A 24290-nucleotide genomic window follows, 5' to 3' on the forward strand; every position below is an offset into this window, starting at 1 on the left:
CAAGCTTTTGAAATTTTTATAGATAATTGAATTAAATAATTTAAATTTGAAATGTTTCTCGGTTACTTAACCAATTGTTTGATTAATATACATATGTACACAGTATTTCTAAAGCAAAATAGGAGCATCATGAGCATACTCTAAATGTATACTTAGAAACGTAAGGTTTGGTACCGGCACCCCTTTCGGCAAAAGGCAAAATTTTGGAAGCTGCCCCAAAAAAAAATTTTTTTTACCACTCTAGTGAACACCCCCAAAACCAGACGGCAGCGTCATCGTCCGAAGACTGGCATGGATTAATCCGTCTAGCAGCACCGCGAAAAAACCGATCTGTCATTTTGTAGAATTTTCTCTTTCTTCTTTCCATTTGTGACACCACCAAATCAAGCAAGTATATTGTAAGATAAATCCAAATAAATAAAAGTAAGTAGCCATACTGGTGATGCCGACATGATTTGAACGCGCACCTTCTGAATTCTGCTGGTATCATTACAAATATGGAACGAATGCTTGCTAGTGCAGGCCACCGTGCAAGTTCGACCGCAACGCTAGTGGTACACAACGAAACCCAAAAAACTAGAACTCCGATCCAAGCAACGGGAGGCGCTTGCCAGCTCGACCATGGTAACAACAGCCTTGGTCTTTTCATCAAAAGTCTTTAGGATAATCAACACTTCCTCGTCGACACCGAAGCCGACATCTCGGTGATTCCAGCAACCGCAAACAACAGAAAATGCTAATCGCCGGTAACCCAGTGAATCTATGCAGCGAACGGAACCCCAATACGAACATTTGGGTAGGGGGTAGAAAATAGTGAAAATTAATTTCGGCCTCCTCCGCCCGTTTGAATGGACATTTTGAGTGGCTGATGTGAAAACGCCACTACGAGCTGCTAGCAGACTTAAAAAAAGTCGTTAATCGATAAAACAACGAAGTTTTATACATCCGGTATAACGTGAGCGACGACTACTACTGGCATTAAATTTGTTACCGATACAAACATATACGCAAACTTACTCTCAGAGTTTAAAGAGCTTTTCTCGCCCTCATGAAATAAACCCATACCGAACACTACAACGTTCCACCACATTATCACAAAGGGCCCACCAGTACACGCCAAGTCACGTCGCCTCACACTAGAAAAGCTGAAGATCGCCAAAGCAGAGTTCGAATATCTGATCGCAAAACGAATTTGCCAGCCGTCCAAAAGTCCACATGGCCCCAAAAAAGGACAACACCTCGCTATCACCGAAAAGGACAGGTATCCCATCCCAAATATCCAGACATTTCATCAAGTATTTGCGAACAGAAATATATTTTCAACCATCGACATGGAAAGAGCGTACCACCAGATACCGATGCACCCCGATGACATCGAAAAGACGGCCATTACGACTCCGTGCGGCCTATTCGAATTTCGATTCATGACTTTTGGGTTATGCAACGCGCGCCAAACCTTCCAACGACACATCAAAAGCGTGTTCCGAGGACTAGACTTTGTCGTCCCATACTTAGATGACATCTGAGTCGCGCGGTCTGCACCGAAACCGAACACAATCAACATCAAAAAAAGTAGAAGCGATAAATGCCAACAAGGAACCCACCATCCCAAACGACTTTCGACGTTTCATCGCAATCATAAATTTTTATCGAAGGTTTATCCCTGGAGCCGCACACACCCAGAATATCCTTCAAGTGTTAATACCAGGCAACGTCAAAAACGACAAACGCAAGATTCAGTGAACAGAAGAATCCCGAAAGGCATTTAACGACTAAGTTAGCCAATGCAACTATACTCGCATACTCGCAGCGAACGCGCCAGTCACGCTTTCGGTCGACGCATCAGACAANATTAACGACTAAGTTAGCCAATGCAACTATACTCGCAGCGAACGCGCCAGTCACGCTTTCGGTCGACGCATCAGACAATTGCATCGGAGGCGTATTGCGCGCCTGATAAAAAACGACGAGGCGCAACCCCTCGGATTTTTTTCGCGTAAGCTGACAACATCCGAACGTAACTGGAGTACGTACTCAAGAGAGCTTTTCACCATACACAAAAGTGTTAAATACATCGCCGACCAACTACAAGGTAGATGCTGCACGATTTACACTGACCACAAGGCAATCACGTTCGCTTTCAAGCAGAAACCCGAAAAGGCCGACCCACGATATCTCCGTTACTTACATTACATCCACCAGTTTACGACCGACATACATACGTTACGTTAAGGGTAAAGAAAACGTAGTCCCTGATTTTCTTTCACGTATCAATGCAGTGCAGCGCGAATTTAGAGACTACGATATCATTGCTGCAGAACAGGAAACAGACAGCGAGCTCAAATCTATCCTTCAGGGAAATGAAGGGTTCAGTATTACCTTGACTAAAATGCCAGTGGTCAATTTAACACAACATAGAAATCGTCAAAATGGTTTTCGAAAATCGTCCTTTGTATTGAAAAATCATCAACACACAAAATACGACACGAAAAAATAAGTATAACATATATATATATTTCGTTAACCCTTGTGTGTTGGAGGTAATTGGATACACACCGTCGCCTGCGCAAAAGATTGTCGTAATTTCGGCTGGTTGTGGGAAATCGCGTTTGAAGTTTGGAATGCAATTTCTCAAAAACGCGAAGATAGATTTTCTCCAAAGTCTCTGAAAATGTTACTAGTTCACAATACTCTTAAATTATTTAATTGTTAATGCTTATGGTTAATTAGTTTTGAGTTTATGAAGGATTTTCTTTAGTAAAATTTTGTCGTAAGCGTCATTTGTCCACAATTTGGCATCCACTTTGTATGAAATACGACAAAATGTGATCAAAATTTCTACTAAAGTAACGACACTTTTTACTCAATACTAAAGGAGATATGATATTGATTAGTTTAATATGACTGCATCACTAACGCAATTTTTACTAAATTATCGAAAAAATTGTAGTCAATATCTCGGAAACTAAAGGAGATATCTAAAAACTGATAACACCAATCGAAAGATCTTATTTCAAAATATATAACTGCATCTAGAACGAAAAATCGTCAAAACTGCGCTTACGACAATCTTTTACCCAGGCGACGATACGCGATTTTTTATCGAACTTTTTAAATTAGAAAATTGCCTTAAAACCTAAGCGAAAATATAATTTTCCCATTTTTGGCCATATGGTAACACAGTAGATGTCCTTATTTCCTTTTCCTTATTATTGATATTTGTTTAGTCATTGTATATACATATATGGTGAAGGCACCCTTTCCCAAAAAACCTTAGAATTCAAAAGAAAGATCTGAAATGAGAAGTCTGGTATCTACTTTTAGAATACATATATAAAAATCTTTTAGTTTGGGCTTAAGATTTTCGTGTTATAACCCCAGAAGCCCAACAAATTTCTGGTAAAGTAAAATAAAAACAAATCGAAAAATCGCGACTAAAACAACTGGCAATAAAAAAACTGCACACAATGAAAAAATCATTATTTGCTTGTCGAAATTGTCAAATCGTCAAGACAGTTATGTAATAATCTTCCAAATGACGACCAAATCGTCAACATGGCAACACAACACTGAACAGTAATTCAAAATTTACTTACTCAAAAGCGAAGAAAAGTGCACTAGTGCCCGTAATCAGAATGCAAGTTAGGTAAAAAACTCCCGTGTGGGGTGCGGACATCAACAACCCATCGCAGTAAAACTTATTGCGTCCAGCAAACAGCTCCCATTTGCGAGTTATCCTCGTGTTTGGTGCCATGTTACCGCAGCAGCAGCAGCACAGTAAATTCATTGGTTTTGTCGTGTTCTGCGTCTGCTCGCCCCCCGATTTTCGACGGATAATCAATCCTTCAGGCAAACTTCTTTTGCTTCGTTATACTCGAATTTTCAATGCGATTTTGGCCTTTGGCACGAACAAATCAAAATTATCTTGTATCTCTTTCATACGCTGATGCGGAAGGTGTTTCTTTCTACTGGCCGCCTCCTTTCTTTGCTTTCGGTATTTGTCAAACTGAATTATTTGCGTGGATCCTCGCTTTTAGAAAATGCGCTCGCCGTTATTGTCAATGTTTCAAAATGCAACGCTAAGAATGTAACGCAATTTTCTTAGCACATCGGGCGCGAAACTCTTATACGTATATTTTTTCGATTGATATTTCGATCAGTATTTGAATACTTTTTGCATTTATTTAATATGTATACTTTTTATAACTATTTTAAGTATTGCAATCTTATTGCGTTTGTTTTCGCTTCCATTTTGCTCTAGCCATGATTTTCATTTTCTTATTTCGCCATTGCCAATTTGGACGGCAAAACATTATAAGGAAGCAGTTTTCGTTGAATTTCTTTTATTTTGAAACTAAAAGGCATCGCTTCAAAACATCTCTTTTTGGTCTCGAAAGTTTCTTGTCGGACATTGTAATTGACATTTATGTATATGTTTAGAGTGCATTTTACCTGAAAAAATACAGAAAATTATAAGTGTCTGGTGAGAATCGATGGGCTTTTGTCTAAAACTATTCAAATATAAACACAAAACAACAACCACGCAAGACGCTATTTTATTTTTAATATATTTAAACAAAGTCGACGGCGTATGATGCTAAATATTTATGAGTTCATTTTCAGAAATAGCTTCCAATGATTTATTTTGGGGTTTTGGGGGTACCAAAAAAAAACTTGCCGATTTATTTTCGACTGAATTTTCAGCAACTTTGAAAATTAAAATCGGTTATGAATGCCGTTATTCAAATTTTCACGTAATCTGCATTAAAAAAGTTCCTTCGAAGTTCATTAAAAGTTTATTTGTTTCGACCGTATCAGCAGAGTTTTTGCAAAACAATAATAGAGATAATGTTTTACTTATATCATAAATTTAGGACAAGACATATTGCACTATAAGTGAGGAGATATCATAGATATGTGATAACAAAATACATCTTGGGATTCCTAAGAAAACGGCAATTTTCATACGCCATCTTGATACGGTCAGTAGTGAACTATTTACCGATTGGAGGGGATAACTCAATAAGGAGAGTAGTAAACAAAAGGCTGTTTACGAATTTGTTGCTAACAAAGGTCGCTCCTTTAATCTTTTTAGAGGACAAATTAGGAAATTCAGACTTTTCAGGTTTTAAATTCAAATCTTATATAATGGGTAATTTCCAATTTATTTTCCAAATTAACCACCAACAAAGTTAGTTTTTATTATTATAAGCCGTTTGGTCTTCTTTTGCGAACGGTATTTCTTTGATATATTATACCTACTCCATATAAAAATATTTGTCCCCGCTCAGATTATTCGATAATCAACATGAAAAAAATTTAAACAAAGAAAAAATGAAAAAATCCTATCTGTTTGTAAATGGCTTCCTTAACCTTAAATTTTATAAGTATGTGTAAGCAAAGCATGTTAAATAAGGTAGAAGTGATTTTGACATTTCTCTCTTTTGAACACCGACTATATCTAATGTCAAATGATGAATAACTTTTAAAAGCTCAGTTATGCAAGACTTATACTTGACTCGTGTAGGTAGTTACCCAAAAAACAATTTCAATGTTATGCAGAAATTTTGTTTGGCAAACTGCGTGCAATTGTTGTTGCAGCAAACTCGGAGAGAGCGAGTTTGGCGAATCTCACAGCAAACTAATTTTGTTTGGTCAAACTGCAGCAAATTCGGTGTTGTCATATACACAAATTTTAAATTTTGCGCGTTATGTACATCTGAAATTCTCATTTCGTGTTGGCAATAGCCATGAAAACCATAATGAACGTGCAACCCTGTGCCAAACTCGTTAAACGTTATAATTTTGCGTATACAAATACAAATGCTGAGGATCAAAAAAAGAGAAAAATCAATAGATGACACGGAGAAAGAATAATCATTTCTAAGTTTCTAGGTAAGTCAACTCAAGTCTAAAAGCCTGAATATGGCAACTTAACTTAATTTAACGGAACGTAAAACTTAGAGAATCAAAATGAAACAGATTTCGACGTGGCATTAAGTTATTATAAGCAACACCCATTTAACAGAATTTTTAAGAGAGAGCCATAAGTTACGTTAAGTTGCCATAATCAGACCATAAGTCTTGCATAACTGAGCCTTTAACCCTTTTCAATTTGGCATTTTATATTTTTACCTTCCTTTTATTAGCTCGGGATGTAGCTACATATGTAATATTGATGCGCCTAAAAGATGCAGCGAATTCTATTCTCAAGTTACATACCTGATGACAGTACGAATGGCAATTATAATAGGGAGGTTTTAATTTTTTAAACTATAATTTTATTCATTACCAAATCAATTATCTGCTGTGAAATAGTTTTTTAATTGTGCGATTTTTTTTGTTTTTCGACCACATCCATTTAAAGAGTAGGAACTACGAGCGTTGCGCTGGGTGGTAAAAGGCAAGACGTTAAAGTGCTGCGATACTTTAAGGCGCCTAGTTGCGAAGTTAGAAGACTTCGTTGGCAGAGCAGCTGCGGTGTTAAATTGGAAGATTCTTCTCGTGTCTGTGAAAATCATTTCAACGCGAATGATTTTATTACTGGCCCATTGCAGGCAAATATTCGCATGCGTTTATATCCAGGTACTGTTCCCATGCCCTGGAGGTTCCCGTGCCTGAAATGCCTGAAGCACACGATAGTTCAGAAGAGACGATATCATCTGCTGAAGCGCAGACGCAAACTGAGTAGAAGGCCCCATACATACAATTTTTAAGGGAAAAAGATCTGTCATTGCAAAAATTGTATCAAGAATTGTTCTTCATATGAATTCACAAGAAAATATTAAATCATTTTTTTATAAGTGCCGGATGTTTGTTAGAATTAAATATTTAAATTAGAAACTAAAGGTAAACAATAGCCGAATAAAAACAAACAATTTTTTTTTTTAAACAGTTTCATAAAACATCTCTCTCATTTTATTTACCTTCATGGGGTATTCGTTTCCCCAGTATCGTCGACAAAAAATTCAACCATGTGCCACAATCATATGTTTTTACTTATTGCAAAATTTTTTTCCAGCTTAAATTTGCAACTTCTCTTCAAGAACAAATGTTTCTTCTTGTGATTTAGCCGCTTTTAGCCGGTCTTTTTACACTGCTGAGTACCCGAGTACCTGTATACACGAAACTTTAACGGAATCAATGTTGAAGACCTAGCTAATGCTAAGCTTCAGCCCTACCTTGGAACGACTGTTGGTTCTTTGCCGATATTAACGAAAAAGTTGAACATTTTTCCAATTTAGTCAATTATCTTTTTGACAAATATATTCGACTTAGGAAAATTAAAGTTAATAGAAACAGGCAACCCATGGTTCACTAAGAGGGTACTTGAGGCGATAGGAGCTCGAAACAAAAGCTATTATTTCTGGAGGAAAAAAGCATACACGCGAGTCAAACAGATGTTATTTTGAAAACAAACTTAATACTAGTCTTCCTCCGAAAGTTCTGTGGAATAGATTAAAACAACTTGGAGGCAAATCTAATTTGAAATCTGAGTGTATGAAGCCATGAATGATTACTTTGTAATTAAATTACCAGAGGAGAATGATATTTTTGTGCCCAATGTAAATATTTCGTATGATTTTAGCCACAGATTTAACTTTTCAAGTATTACCGAATCTGAAATAATACCCAGCATTCTTTCAATAAAATCAAATGCTGTCGGAGACGACAAAATAAGCTTAAGGCTTATAAGGCTCGTTCTTCCTTACATCATATCACCCTTAACGCATATTACAAATTTTTCGCTAACTTCACTTAGATTTCCTGATGCCTGGAAGGTGGCTAATATTATACCGTCTGCGAAAAGAGGTAATGCCTCACAACCCTGTGACTTTCGGCCAATCAGCATTCTACCGTCTTTATCAAAGATTTTCGAAAAAGTATTACTGAATCAAATGATGAAGTACCTGATAGACAAAGACCTTTTATCTGTAAATCAATCAGGATATCGCAGGGGACATATGTAGCTGCTCAACCGCTATGCTCACGGAGTCACGGAGGGCGTTCGACCATCGTTCGATAAAGGCAACCTAACAATCCTCACTTTATTGGATTTTTCGAAAGCTTTTGACACTGTTTGTCATAGAATCCTCATTCGAAAGCTTGGCACATATTTCGGATTCAGCAATGATGCAGTGAAACTAATTGAAAGCTATTTGACTAATAGACATCAAATCGGGTGTACCGCAAGGCTCTATTCTTGGTCCGGTATTAGTTCACTTAGTCAATTAAGTCAAATCAGTTAATGACTTAGCAAAATGCTGCAAAAATGTATCAATTCATCTTTATGCTGACGACGCTCAGATATACCTCTCTGCCCCACTAGGCTTAACAGAAGACTTAAGTCTTCCAAATAAATGAAGACTTACAAACTACACTACTAAATGAAGACGAAAACTACCATGACATGGTAAGCAGGAGTGGTTTTACGCCTATTTCAAACATCTTCGATACTATGTTCAGTTAGACTTAATGAGATAAACTTGTGTGGTCATCCCTGCTGGCTTAATCAAAAATGTGTATGGTGAAATAATAACAAAGTAAGCGAGTATAGTTAGTTACAGCTACTTAGCCCGTTAAGGGCTCTTTAAATCATTATCGGTATTCCACCAAATTGAGCAAGTGGCCTGGCACTCTGGCAAAAGAGCAGAATATAGCTCAAGCAACGCTTGTTGTCAATGTGGTGAATACATACTCCTCTATTGCTTCAAATTTAGCGGAGATGCTGTTTGATTCGCCACTTGCTAATCGAAAACGGCCATAAGCTATTCAAGCCCTAAGCCCTAACTGTCCGATTTATGTCCACATGTATGTATGTATTTACATATGCATGTATGTACATGTGTACAATATCAGTTCATAACAGTCTGGGGAGATGACCGTGTTTTCAACTCATTGCCCGCCGTTTTGTTGTTGAAAGGATGTTCCTTCTATGTACAATCACGGCGGGTATTGCATTCCAGTTGACATGGCATGGCATCGCATGCATGTGACAGCGCAACTGAAATAGCAAAAGATTGCACGTGACATGCCATACAATTGCCCTTGTTTTGGATGTCGAGTGGAGTAAAAATATGTTATCAAGTCAGCCAAGAAGAATTTACGCGCTCGGTTTGTTTACTATGTACAAGCTCAGTACGTATGTAAGTAGGTATATATGTACATGTGTATTCGTGTATAAATGTTAAAAAAATCTCTTTGCAATTTCCACATGCAAAGGTCACATTAATGGAAATTAAATTTGAAATATCTCTGCTATGTTTGTGCGTACATATATTTCAGGCATAACGGCCCTGTTTAGTTCTAGCTGAAGTATACTTTTGCTGCTCATGAAATGCATTATGCAATTCCGTTACATTATGTTGGTACATTACATAAATACATATGTATGTATGTATGTGCATGCATAAACATATCGTCGTTTAAAGTACAAAACCGCGTATCGATGTTCAGCAAAACCTCGTAACTGACATTTGCGCCAAAACATATATTTTCCCACTGGAAGCTCCTGGCATCAACAAGCCCTTCCTTATCCATTTATACTAAAATAACGATACTTGGATATTAACAGAAGAGATAATTAGGGATAAAAGAGAGAACCGTTTTGAAATAAGACCAGTTACGAGCTCAGATACGCGGTTTTGCATTTTCTTGATACGCGGTTTTGTACTTTAAACGACGATATGTATGTATATCGATTTCTTGCAATTTTTTGCTGATTTAGGGCCGTTTTCTGAAGTATGGATGTACTATTAATGATAATAAGTAACTACTTGACCAAAATCAATACNATGATCAAATATGGTTTGCTCGAAAAAGAAGGCTGTTTATATGCTTATCACTCGTTTGCTGGGCGAACGTCATAATCCAAGCCATTCTTCTAGCTTAGGATTGTATGCACAAATGGGCATCAGTCTTCATTTATGTAGAGTAGAGTAAAAAATTCTTAACGATATTTCGCCGTTGTGTATCTCTGGAAGAAATTGTATCTATCTTACAACTTATATTTTGTTCAGCAATTATAACCAGAAAACAGTTACTCTTCGAGAAAATAAGGCACCCAAATGAACTTTGATAATGGCTTTATCCACTGGAACAAATTTTAACTTTAACTTTTTATATTCTTTAGTTATTATTTATTTTCGTTCAATCGTTTTGTTTCAGCAGCGATATGCAACTTCCGCTTCGAATTGCTCGAATTTGTCAACATTCAACTTTTCAATAAAAACGTAGTTTACTTATTTATTTCAATTGTAAAAATATATGTTTTATAAAAAGTATAAGTAAAGGAAATATTAAAAACGGTGCACTGGCTGATCTGGGGAGATGCCGTGCAATAAAACCATAGGAAATAACGCCATATGGCTTTATTTCACTTCACATTGAGAAATACGGCCATATGGCTTTTGTAAAATAAGTTTCTAAAAATTTAACCGTAGAGTACTAACTATATTTTACATACGTTAGTACTAATGATCGTCGATTCGACGACGTCTTGTCAACCCTAAAGTATATTTGTTAACTTTCTGAAGGTATTGGGTTCGAATGACGCTTATTTGATTTTTTGTTTTTTTTCGAACCATGAAAAAGCATTTGTGAAGTTCAGAAGAAAAGCATACTGAACGAAAACAGAAGATAATTTCCAATAAAACAGCCAAAAGCGTAGCCCTTTTAAAACAATTTTCGGTAATCGGACAAAAAATTCAAATTTCATCAATTTTTTCCCCCTTTTTCGGATCTATTTTCAGAGCTTCGCTAGCTGGGTTAATATCTGCCATTTTATTTACAAGACAAAATACATTGGAAATATTGTAATATATATTCGTATCTAAAGGTAGTAGCAATAATTTTACGACTGTAGAAGTATTAAACTGCAGGGAGCTAAAAAAAAAATAATAATAATTTCGTTTTTATAAAATACTAGCCGGCCACGGATGCATATGTATGTACATTTATGTATTTGGAGAAAGAAATCATATCAGTGCAAATTGCAAATCCCGAAAATACCGGGATTACTTGCCAAGAATCCCGGGATTATCGAGACCTTAAAAAGTCCGGGATTCCGGGATCCTGGGATTAACATTCCTAGTATAGATGCTGTCTTTTCATTTGACAGTGACGGTGACGCCTACGCTTATTAGAATCGAATATAGAAATTTTCCTAACAGGTGGCAACCCAAATTCAAAAAATAAGACATTCGTGATTTTCTAGAGACCAATCGCTCTCATTCGAGACTCAATTTTTGTATAACAACGAACGGTGCGGATCTTATTGTTTTTTTTTTTTTTATACGGGTGGCAACCCTATTAGAATTCTATATAAAAAGGTCAATATCCGTTCAGTAGTTTTCGAGATTACCGCGTACAAAGAATCTCGACTTTCGTTTATACTATGTATAGATGACTAGTAAGAATACTACTCATACGCCATGGATGTACTATTAATGATAATAAGTAACTACTTGACCAAAATCAATACCAGGGTGAGCCGAAATACACAAAGCGAAAAATACAACACAAAAGAAAAAAAGGCTAAAAGTCTGGGGAACATCCCGCTAGAGAACAAGGCGAGAAGAAAAGTTTTGAAAACTTAACGTTAAGAATGAGAGGGGCGTCTGCGTGTGCGATGGAAAAGTTGTTTCGTTAACTTTATTTGCATAACTATCTTTCAGTTCTTTTTTGATTACCTTTAATATTCAAACATTTCAAAGTCATGGAATACTATGAGATAGTTCAAAGAAGATTTATTCCCTTTTCGCTCCCTGTAAGAGAGTTCCTGGGACTTTAGCTCCCAAATTGTTCTTCGAGAGAAAGGTCCTTAGAATTTTGTTCCCCCCTTTTTTCTTTGCCAGGAGAAATTTGTTAGCATTTTGTTCTCTTAGAAATGTTCCCGAAAGTATTATTCGCATTTTGTTCTCTCTGGGAACGTTCCACAGGGTTTTGTTCTTATATAATTCCCAATGAGAACGTTCTCGTCAGTTTTGTTCTCATTTTGGTTTTAGTTTTGATGCGTTCTTGGGAACAAAACTACGAGAACGGCATTTAGTTTCGATTTTTCGACATTTTGTTCTCGGTCCATGGCTTAAAATATTAATATTTAATATTCTTTAAAATATACATACATACATACACATACACAAACATGTATGTATATGCATTTACAAAAATTAGAAGTTTGAATTTAAGTACAGAAACTAATGTTTTAATTTACTTTTCTTGTCTGCGTCTACTCAGGCTAGCGGATAGATTTACATAGTCGCGTACATTCTAGACATAAAAAAAAATTATAAAAAAAAAATGTTCTCACTGAAAAAATATTTTTCCTCACCAAAAAAATTATACAAGAAGCTTTATGTCGCGTTACCCAGGTGTATTTCATTTAACCGGCATCAACATATGTATATTACCCGGGTACCCGGGCAAATCGGGTACCCAAAACAATAATTTGTTGAGGTGGCAGTGCTGCTTAGGAATTTACGAAAAGTATAAACATCAATAAAAACAGCTTAAGTATGTCAAAAAATTTCAAAGTGAAACTGCCATGATTCAATAGTAAAAGGTCATGTGGCGCAATAAACAGGTTAAGTAATAAAACAGCTTTCTCGATTTATGTATGTTCTGTCATTCGGCTATCTTATACAAGATTTTAAAGACAAATTTTTAAATAAGATAGTGTCGACATCAATATATGTATGTAAATCATTTTTCTCGCTCTTATTACTTCACCTGGTATAATTTCACTATGATAAAAAATTAGATAGTTATTGACATCTGCGTTTTGCGACTCTCTTACAAAAGGGAGGGAGAAAGGGGAAGGAAAGAAATCCCTTGGTGCGACAGTAAGAGTAGAAAAGTACGCAACGTAGACAATTGGTAGTGAAATTCCTATTATAACTTCATATATACAGCCATTCATATCTAAGTACATACATACGTAAATATGTACAGTTATCCACAAAATGATAGAAGTACGATATTTTAACTAGTTTGGGCTGTTTGTCTAGCTGGTTATACAACAAACACCATATCAATTCACATTTCAAACTTTGTATAAAAATTCTGCAAATCTTCTTCTGAGACTACATAAATTACTAGCACTTCATTACACTACAATTTAATGGGCTACAAAACTGCCAACCAAAACTGATTATAAAGTTTGAAAATTTGCAATATGTATTTTTATAATTCTAATACAAAGTTTTAAATGTGAATTGATAAGGTATAACCAGCTCGACTTTTATAAAACAAAAAAAAAAAAAAAAAAAAAAAAAAAAAAAAAAAAAAAAAAAANAAACATTAAATGAACAAACAGCCCAAACTGGTCAAAATATCGCACTACTTTTATTTTGTGGACAACTGTATGCGCATATGTAGCTACATACATACATACATACATGTTAGCAGATGATGAACCGTTTATGATTCTTTTGTTTTCCCTAATATTGCACAGTCGGTTGGATGCCTTTATTTCCGCGGACCAACAACGAGCCAAAATTTACCTCCTTTGCTATTTTATTGTGTGTTTGTCTTCTTCGACGCGGGCTTTGCATTGTCCATTTGCTTATGCATGTAAAAAGAATAATTGTTTGTATTTAATTGCACGTGGTAAGTCAGTTGAACAAAAATGACAAAAACAAATGACACAGCCGGCGCCTATTTAAAACGGAAACAGTTGAATGCAAATAACCAACAATAACAATAAACAAAAGCAAAATAGCCAGCCTGGCTGATAACAAAGCAACTTGGCCTTTTCAAATACATACTTAAAAATATACATGTGCACATTTGTATGTACATAAATATGTATGCAAGTATGAAGTGAACATGTATGCATGTATGCACATAAATGAAAATAGTTGTTATTGCACCAGTGACGCGTCTATCCAAAAACTTGAATTACCATGTCACTGTGTAAATCAGTTGCAGAAGACTTACGTTCTGTTATACTTATCATACAGATGTACATAACAATAATAATAATAAATTAGCGCTTACACAATATGTTAAGTGTTAGGCCGAGCTTCGCCTCCGATTTGTGGCGTGCGCCTTGATTGTTTTCACATAAAGGGAGAGAATACAGTTTTACGTCGACTCCGAACGGCGGTTTTATTTTAACACGTTCGCTACCAGGCGTCACATATGTATATGTATGTGTCAGCTGGGTTTTCACGTGGGACCGCCGACACAAATGCGTGACGACGCCGGTCTAACTTAATTAAATTATACCTCCATTCACCGCCGTCTGCGATAGCGGGATGTTGGATACAGTATGGTTTATAGGAAGGTCTGGCACACGTTTGCGACAAGTGGTCTCGGAATTATAGCTAGCTGTAAAGTGTGAGGTTGCATTTTTTTACAGTGCACGCGGGAAAGTCTTCACCGACTTTAAGAGGGAAAATTTTCGCTTCATAGTGAAATAAATACATATATTTCGGCTTGTTTGAACATAATAAATTTGAGCATAAGGGCCATGTATTGAGCCATGTTTCAGAGAATTTCACGCCCAAAATAAGCCATAATGCTACTGTATTTTCACCTAGACTTAATTTTATGTAAGCTTTGTACTTTTGAATAAAACTGAGTTAGATAAAACGCTGAAGTTTAGCCTAAATATGACATAAATGTGACAATTGTCTATACCGAAAAAGATCTCTATAGACCAGTGTCACAAATTTGTGTCGGGCTTAAAACAATTACTTTTATTATTTGAGTTTCTGAGATACCCAAAGACAAACAAAGCCCACAACACTAGACAATAATAGTAATCCCAACGGTTTTTACCCTCCATTCCAGTTCGCATGACGTACGGAAATCAGTATTTTCAATTTTTGCGCCGAGTCACGATAGGCAAGAGTTTGTTAAGTGTCGAGATCTAAAACTGATTTCAGCTTCAGAACTAAATTCATCAGCCGATTTTATGTCTTTATTTTAATGATTCTTTTATTGAGAGAGGACAGTATCGATTTCTTAATGCTGAAAACCGGATCTGATATATCAAACGTGCTGGAATGAGAGTTAAAATCCTGGCATAAGCAACGGAGTGGGTCGTGCAATTCAAAATTAGTTTTACAAGCTTTCAGAAATAGGGGACAAAAGTGTCTTAATACCCGAGAGGGAAGGTTATATTGAGAATCCCAACGGAAATTTCTTAAAGCAAAAAGTAGGAATTGTTTTTGAATTGCTTCTATCTTGTCTGAGTAAATTTGATACCTTGGATTCCAAACTACCGAACCGTATTCCAGAATTGACTAAATCTAATGTTGTAAACAGGGTTTTAGTGATATAAGGGTCACAAAATTCTTTTGACCATCGTTTCACAAATGCAAGTACACCTTTAGCCTTGTTGACTGTCACATTAATATGAAGATTAAAATTTTAAGCTTAGGATCCATTGTGATACCAAGGTCCACAAAATTGTATACCTGTTCGAGGTTATGGCTACATATTGTATAAGAAGCGGGATGAACAGCTCTTCGCGAGAAGCACATTACTTTACATTTCTTAAGATTTAGAGGCATACGATTTACTTGACACCAGTAAGCCATGCTGTTTAAGTCTGATTGTAGCTAAGACCTTTCTTTAATTGAAACGTACGATTTATAAAGCTTTACATCATCTGCATACATTAAAATTTTGTTTTTCCCAGAAGTGTTAGAATTTTTTTGAGAACCCAAATTTAAAACTTTGTATAAGACTACAAAAAATGCAAAAATTTTTCACACATGATGTAATAATAAAAGGTGTCGTCAGTAACTTAAGCTCATTTTTTCGGGACACCTATTCCGGCAACGCATTTAAAGTAGTAGAAAATGTACTAATTCTTCCCTACTTTTATTCCATTTGTGCATAATATTTGAAAACAAGTGTAGGAACACGGCAAGCCGAGCATGCTCGCGAACATGTTCGGCGTGTGTAGCCACTGTTACACGTGTTACACGTGTTACAAATGTTTGCCTGTTTACACATACATATTATTATTGTGGCGAATACACCGAAGGATGATCTCGTCGTTGAAGCTCAATACAAAGATTTTGAGTCTTTGTTGCGTAACAGTTCGGTAAATTTAGCAGCTAAATATATAACACCTTTACATGCACTACACGACACTTTCTGGTATCAAATAAATACTTACCAGAGAACGATCAAAAGTAACACGTACGCTTCAAGCATTCAACACATTCTGATACATCTCACCAATTTTAACTCTCCAATACCAAAAAAACCAAAAAACAACATTCCAACAAGCACTAACATAACGATAGATACTACCATGATATAAAAATTTGAAGGTAAAACCGCTGAGAGGCAGCCTGGACATTTTTGAAGTTTGCCAACATAACAAAAATTGGGCAATTCACAAGGTGTTGTGAAGTTATATTTTCCTAACAAAAGTTGTGTTAAAACACGACGGTTGTGAACACCTGTTACGATTATTTATTATATCTCAGCACTTAACCTCACATAACACCGAATAAACATAGGTTGCAGAGTTGTATCGTCATGTGTTATTTTTCTTCACAAAACAATAACAACATTTTTACAACTGTCATGAAATATCATGACTTCACGACAAACACGACAAATACGACACCTTGTGAATTGCCCAAATGTTTTAAAATTTTGAATCTCACAAATACATTCTCATTTTCAGTTTCACGTTTTGTAAGCTTAATGTTTATGATTGAAAACTAAAAAAAAAACTTTCTTTAAGTTTATTTTGCTTGTTGGGTTTTCATCTATTTGTTTTTTGTTTTACTTTTGTTTGGCGTTTGCGAACATAATGGCTGCGTTTCTTTATACATTCCAGATAATCCCATTTCACAGCCAGAATAAACAGAAAGCGTTTGAAATATACGTTAACATATATATCATCAGGAGCGTTCTAAAGAATAATGCCGATTTCGTTTCAACAATAAATGTTGCCTTCTCATCGCACCTTTCTTAGTGTTTGTACGTAGAGGGCAAAGAGAAGGTTGCATTTTTCGGTGGAAACGAAATCGGCATAAGTAATCAAAAAGGTTTATTCCAAACGTTCAGAATAAATAAAGAAATGAAGCCAAAATATTTTCTTTTGAAAAATAGTTACATAATTTATGTACAAACATGTACACTGCCGGAACAAAGTATTGGCACAGGAAATTTTTCACAATATATGCAACAATTTTTATTCTAATATTTTTCCGCCAATTTTGTATAAAAATATGGTTCATTCAACAACAAAAAATATAAACATATAATTCCTAAACTTTGTGCAAAACTAGCGAAAATGCAGCAAATTTTCATCAAAAATTTCAACTTTTTAACCAGATTTTTTAGAATTTTTTTTGAGTATGCAGTTTTGCAAGTTGGGAGTTAATCAAAAATCGCGTTGATTTTTGAGAACTTTTTTTGTTGAAGGTGTTTTGCATTTTTTCCTTATAACGTATTTATTTCGAAAAAAATTTTTGTATGTAAGAGACTGCGTGAAAAAATTGCCAAAAATCAACGGCAATATCGCGTGCCCTGCTAACTTCCGTGTTTATCCGTGAAAAGAATTATCTTGCCGCGGACACATTTTAAAAAATATCGCGTGCCCTGCTAACTTCCGTGGATGTTAGCAGGGCACCTTCTGAAAACCAATTAAGGAAACCAGCTATACCCAAACTAACTATCTGAAATATGTCCGCGGCAAAATTATTCTTTTCACGGATAAACAACGGATAATTTACGGAAAATTATCAAATAGTTAGTTTGGGTTTAGCTGGTTTCCTTAATAGGTTTTCAGAAGGTGCAATGCTAACATCCACCGAAGTTAGCAGGGCACGCGATATTTTTTAAAATGTGTCCGCGGCAAGATAATTCTTTTCACGGATAAACAACGGATAATTAACGGCAAATTATCCGATAGGAATTTTTGCTTTGAGAAAAAGTTGTCCTGCCAACTTCAGAGAGGTACGAATGAGAGAGTCGGGCAACCAACTTCAGTACCAGGCACCATTTTAGTGGCGGCAGATCACCGGAATGCACCCATTGTGAAACGACCCTAACTGTTGAACACATTCTCAAGGATTGCGCCATCTCAGGAAGTCACGCTAACCTTGAACAAAAACTCGACTGCAGTAATGAAAACACCATAAAGTTCATCAACGAAGCCTTAAAAAAACACAACCTACACGAAGAACTTTTAAGAAGAGCACAACCACTCGGGAGCAACATGGCCTCGCAGCCCAGCCCCCGTGCATTTTATAAATTTATTTATAAAATATAAAGATAAATAAATAAGTCCTTAACATATAATTTTTCCAAAAACAAATATTGCGAAATTTCTATGGTAATTAATTAACATTTTTTATTCAAATATTTTTCAATGTGTGGCTTTCCTCGTTTAGACATTTCAGTTTTAAAGCTATTGAAGTCCTCCTCATTTAATACCAAACTTATTTAATTTGGATAAGCGGTTTGTTTATTATCCGGAAAGGAGTTTTATTTCGGGATAATATTCGCAACAACCCTGGTTCAAAGTTTTACGACACACGACAAACGACACCTGCGACACCTTGTGAACCACCTAAATGTGTATATCAGAAACAATTATATTCGGTGAAGAAAACGGTAATAGTCCTGGCTAGATACATTGTAAACTAATCAGATGACAAAAAGACACAAAAAAAATTTAAAATACTTACATATACATATTTATGTATATGTCCACTGAAATTTAATTAATCTAAAAATAAAGCCTTTGGGAAGTGGCCATCGTATTTAGGGTCAAATTTTAACATTTTTAAGATAAGATTTAATTACTTTTAAACAGTAAATGTGATTAAAACTATTTTATACGTAATCCCGAATTTATGATATAAAATCCTCTCTATCAAAAAACTTAAATTGGGTAACGCCGCTTCACATTTTTAACAATTGAGCAATTGAGCGTGTGTGAATCGGTAAAGTTCGCGGCGAGTAAATTTTTGACAACTAGGAGTTGAATAAAATTTCAGTAGCTTATGAGCCTAGTGAGATTTTTGACAAATGAATAGAAAATTTTGACAGTCGCAAAGATTGTTGATGTGTGAAACTTTTCTTTAAATAAAAGCTTAAATTGATGAATTGCGATCAGCGATGGTAGATGTTTTCTTAAAATATTAGTTTCACTTCGATTTGTAATATTTTATGCCGCATAAATCTGCAGTTATCAAAAATTTAATGCTGTCAAAAAAGATTTCATTTCACACAGCAAATTGGCAAAACTCTCTCACCATTATAATATTATTCAACAGCTTTCCCCATAGAACTTTGTTACCAAAAAATTATTAACCAAAAAATTGTTTATTGAAAGTACCTTCATTTGTGTATCATGCAAGGTTCGATAAACTGACAGTTGTCTCGCTCGCACCGCTCCCGAACTGTCATACCTAAACAAAAGCGTCAGCGTTATCTGGCTGTCAAAAAATTCTCATGCCCATACAATTTGTATGAAGCATACCGAAACAACGCGGCGTCAACGCTGAGCGGTTGGAAAATCCGATTTTGACAGGGCGTTAGGTATTGAAGTTGGCTGCAGAAAATGGCAAAACTGTCATTTTCGTGTTGCACACGAACAAACCTATTCTTATTGTTGGTGTTATTTCTGCATTTGACGTAGCGTTGACGCTTTTGTTTAGGCATGGCACTTCGGCGCTAACGCTAGGCGTCAGAAACCGCTCCGCCCAACGCTTTTGTTTAGGTATGGCAGTTAGCATCGGACCTGTGTTTCTTCTTTGCAAATTTACTTGGAAAAAGTGCAGCTTTGGTGTGAAATATAAGTATAAGCTTTTGTGCAACATGTTTATTTGTATATGCATATGAAGCACATTTAACTGATGAAAACATAAATTGTTTTTAAATTGGATGTTTATACTACGTCCAACTTGACGAGCTAAACATGTTAAATGGGCTTAAAGCAGTTAAATGAACAAAACATGTTCATAAACAAGTTAAATCGCATGCAATTGTTGTTGGAAAATTGAACCAGTTTAATCATTTAACTCACTCGAAAACCAGTTCAGCGCAGAGTTGTATCAGAAAGCTTTCTGGTCCGGCCTATCAAAAAGACCCAAAACCTTTCATTTGAAAAATATTAAAAATTATCAAATATCAAAATTGTATGCATGTCTGCCTGCCAAAAAAAAAGGCCCAGGCGGTAATTAGTTATTTACCATGAGGTCTCATCGTACGCAGAGATAAATAGTGCATACGAACTAAACATTTTGAAGTCTCTAAGTTATCCGTATGCGTTAATATCATGAAGCAGACATTCGCACAACACAAATTGAAATACAAAAACTTGATTTTGAATATTTTTTTTCGAATTTGTATTGGTAATCAAACAACCGCCAAAGTTAACTCCAAATGTTCAATGTGGACGATTGTGTTTTCCGAAAAACTCTTTTTCAATTAACAAGTTAAATGGGGCCAATTTGAACGTAATATTACATAAATCTCATAGAAGTTTTATTTAATTTCTGAGTCCTTTTGTAGTTTTTATACAGCTAAATAGCACATAAATTACGTAATTCACGTATATATTTTAATATTTCGTTCAATATTTCGTTTAAAATGCCTGATTTCCTGCGAATACATTAGAATTTACAAAAGGGATTTCACTACTAAATGCCTACTTTTCTGCTACCATTTTCGCACCAAGGGATTTCATTCTTCCCTTTTCTCCGTCCTTCGTAAATGCAACCTTTTCTAAGAGAGTGTGAAACTGCGGATTCTGCTTCTCTTTCATAATGATCTCGATAACATTCGGGAATAAATGAGTGTCTGCGGCGCTTTGAAAAAAATCAATACTTATACGATAAATTATGAACATTTTTAATAAAAAACCGCCTGATTTTATATAAATCAATATATTTATAAACATCAATACTTCGATAAATAATGAAAATTAAAAAAAAAAAATCAATACTCCGCCTGCAACTCTTTTTTTATGTAAAACAGTATTTCAATTTAAAGTGAAAACTTTTTATAAAAAAACCGCGACTTTTTTTTACTATTCATCTGGCAGCACCAACATCTGCGTTCATTTCCAACACTTCCCTGTAATCAATGATATTTGAATGGTGAATTGTACAACGTTAAAAATTAATAACTTTTTAACAAGTAATTTTTAGCAAAAACAAACCGACTTCAACACTCATATAAAAATATATATATATATATATATATATATATATATATATATATCATGATCCACTGATCGGATCTAAACCAGATTAGTATGGGACCACCTCATACAACATACATAAAAAAAAAAATATTCCGACGAACTGATAACCTCCTCCTTTTTTGGAAGTCGGTTAAAAAGAAACCTCCGCGCTCTGGGATTTTCACTTTTAAAATCGGAAAAAGCTCCTCTACACGCCCTAATTTAAAAAAAAAGGGTTTGTAAATTGAAAAATGTATGAAAACTTCATATTAAAAAGCTTTTTAACCTACTTTATATTTATAAATAATGCCGTTTGAGTTTAATGGATTTTGAGTTTTTTTAGGTACTGTATATTTGAACATCGATTTTGGGGTGCTGTGCCCAAACGCGCAATTCGAATCAAAAAACTTTTGCACACTTGTAGACAACAGTTCACGCTTTATTGCAAAAATAAAATTTACTATATCTGTACAATTTATTAATAATGTCGTTTGGAAATATGGTATTTTTTGCAAGTTTGGATGACTTTTCATAAAGCGTCGGCCATCCTCTTTCCTTTAAGGTGGGTTTGGGGGCCACATCCCCTCCCTTCACCCCCACCCCAAAATCGTTGCACAAATAAGAATATATTTCCCGTTTTTAGCCGACGTACAAGAAAGGAGGAGGTTATCAGTTCGCCGGAATATTTTTTGTTTTATGTATGTTACCGCAAAACTTTGGACCGCGTCAACCGATTTCGATAACTCTTTTTGCATCGGAAAGGTAGTGTCTCTGAGGTGGTCCCATACTAATCTGGTTTGTATTCGATCATTGGATCATAAAATATGTATATATATATATTTTTTTTTAAGTCGGATTTTTGTTTCTTAAAATTTTTTGTTTTAACTATATTTTTGTTTAAAATTCATAAAATTTAAAAAACATATAAGAAAAAAAAAATTACTGTAAGTATGATTTTCACCGATTTTCACATCTCAAGTCCAAATCACTGATGCTACATTCCTTTGGGGCTTTAATGTTTAAGCTAGAGTTTAAGAACTCAAAACATCGCAATCCACTACATAGGTACCTATCTCCTTTTAACCAAATCTATTTTGGTTGGTGACACATTGCATTAAACGTAGTACAAAGCTTTAACATATGTATGTATGCACCAACATATGCATGTACTAGAGTATGTACATACGTATATATGTTGCATTGGCCTATACATAAGCACATTTGCTAAGTGGAGTGCAAGACCGATTTACACCTACTATTTGGATATATGCGCAACGTCAAACGTTTATTAAAAGGGCCAAAATGCACAAATTCGTACATATGCACATGAATATTCATACATCCATACGCTATATCAAGGCTGCAAAAGTTACAAAATTGGAATTTTAGAAGAATCACCAAGTTAAATATCCATATAGGTACCCACATTTTCATTAGAAGGTATAACAAAAGCTGAGAATTAGGTTTATTTTTCAGTATGAATCCATTTCAAAAAAAAATTTAAGTGTTCTTAAAACGAATTTAACAAGTTCACATCACCAAGTTGTACCTGTTCCGATTTCACATCTTGCGAAGGACAAGTATTATTTATAAAAATAATAGTCATTCAACCTGAGTAAAGCAAAACAGATAACACACGTATTGACAAGATAATGGCGAATAAAAAGAATCACGAGAGTTTGTATTTACGACGGCAACATACAACAAGTTATTATTTACTATCAATAATATTCCAATTATCTAATTGGAATCGAGACCGAGTAGTTTTTAATTCAATTGGATTAATATTGAGCCACAGTATACTATTGAGCGAGGCGTATCTTTTCGAACAAATTAATACCACAACACACTCCGCCATAACCGACAAAAGAGAAATGAAACAAAACTGGTTAAATATTTGCAACTACATACATACACATGGCATGCTTGAACCAGTTATAACCTGTGGTGTTCACACGCATGAAATTCTTGCTCGCTTGACGAAGTTTATGGGCTGTTTTTGCTTACGCGTAAAAGCACATTTAGCGCATTTAGCTCTAAATGCTACTCTAAATGTACATTTATCAGTACAAAATTCGACACCTAAATGCTTTTTCGCGTATGCAGTTGCTAGCTGCGTTTCAGTAATCGCCGATTGAGATTTCATTTATTATTTTACATTATTTGGAAAAAGAAAAGTTGCACAAATTCAACATCGATATGGAACTGATAGATATCCGGCTCAATTAGTGATCAACTCTGTTTTTTTTCCTATTTAATTGAGGATATTTCAATTGACAGCACCGACAAATGAAAATATACACAAACAAATTTTCGGTTATGGTTAAAACAATTAAAGTTTTTGAATTGAATTTTTTGTTTAAAATTTCTTTTCTCCTTTTCAGTAGGGTTATCTGCACATTATCTTCTCTTTGCGAATTGATCGTGCTAGATACGGACCTGAATAAGCGACTGTAACACGGCTGTTTGTCAAAAGCATACGATTTCGAACTCGCTTAAAGCTTGATATACAGTTCAATGCGAGCGTGAGCGTGAACGTTCGCAAAGGCAAAGAACTCCATTTGTATTCTTATGGACGTTCACACACATCTGTCAAAACTTGCCGTTCACATGCGAATGCTTTGCGACGCACATAGTTGAGTGTGAGCTCGAAAAAAGGCATATTATGCATTTTAAATTAGTTTTTATTCTATAATTCTGAAAGATATTGAGTTTAGAATTTGAGCTAAACTGAGCAGTACTGCTAGCTGCCACTGCTGTATTGTGAGTCGCTTCATTGGACACCACACTTTCTAAAAACAGTTGATTTCGAAAAACTGCCGCTGCCACTGCCACTGCGTTATTGTATTTTGGGCTTTATGTAGATAATTATTTTAGTGACAACACGGCAACGCCGTGACTACCCAAAAATATAAGGTCCATTCAATATCAAAAATTTTAACGAATTGTTACTAGTATTTGAGTCTTTACGGGAAATTCATTCAATAACTCAAAAATTTGCGAGAGAGCGATTTCGATACCGTAATAACCCGAGGGAGCTGCAAATCGGCATTCGATATCGTGTGCGCTTCGTCAATTTAAATTGTTGCATTTCTCCAGTAAAGTTAATTGAAGACAC

The 24290-nt window shown here is 35.3% G+C and overlaps 1 protein-coding gene across 4 annotated transcripts in view; it reads right to left on the reverse strand.

Annotated features, from left to right (window-relative positions):
- app (Palmitoyltransferase app) overlaps positions 1–23256 on the reverse strand; it is a 68465-nt gene extending 45209 nt beyond the window's left edge. The window contains exons 1-3 of one of the 4 annotated variants that reach the window (XM_017616866.1): positions 22722–23256; positions 13398–13563; positions 3597–4452 (exon numbers count right to left, since the gene is read on the reverse strand). In XM_017616866.1, the coding sequence (XP_017472355.1) occupies positions 3597–3787 (191 nt within the window). In that variant the 5' untranslated portion in view covers positions 3788–4452; positions 13398–13563; positions 22722–23256. Of the gene's footprint in view, positions 1–3596; positions 4453–13397; positions 13564–19321; positions 19378–22598; positions 22636–22721 lie in introns of those variants that run through there. The other 3 variants (XM_017616865.1, XM_017616867.1, XM_017616868.1) reach the window with 3 other exon arrangements.
- Between the last annotated feature and the right edge of the window lie 1034 nt (positions 23257–24290).

The sequence above is a fragment of the Rhagoletis zephyria genome, unplaced genomic scaffold (assembly GCF_001687245.7).
Source record: "Rhagoletis zephyria isolate East Lansing unplaced genomic scaffold, Rhagoletis_zephyria_1.1 Rzeph_scaffold_01289, whole genome shotgun sequence".
NCBI lineage: Eukaryota > Metazoa > Arthropoda > Insecta > Diptera > Tephritidae > Rhagoletis > Rhagoletis zephyria.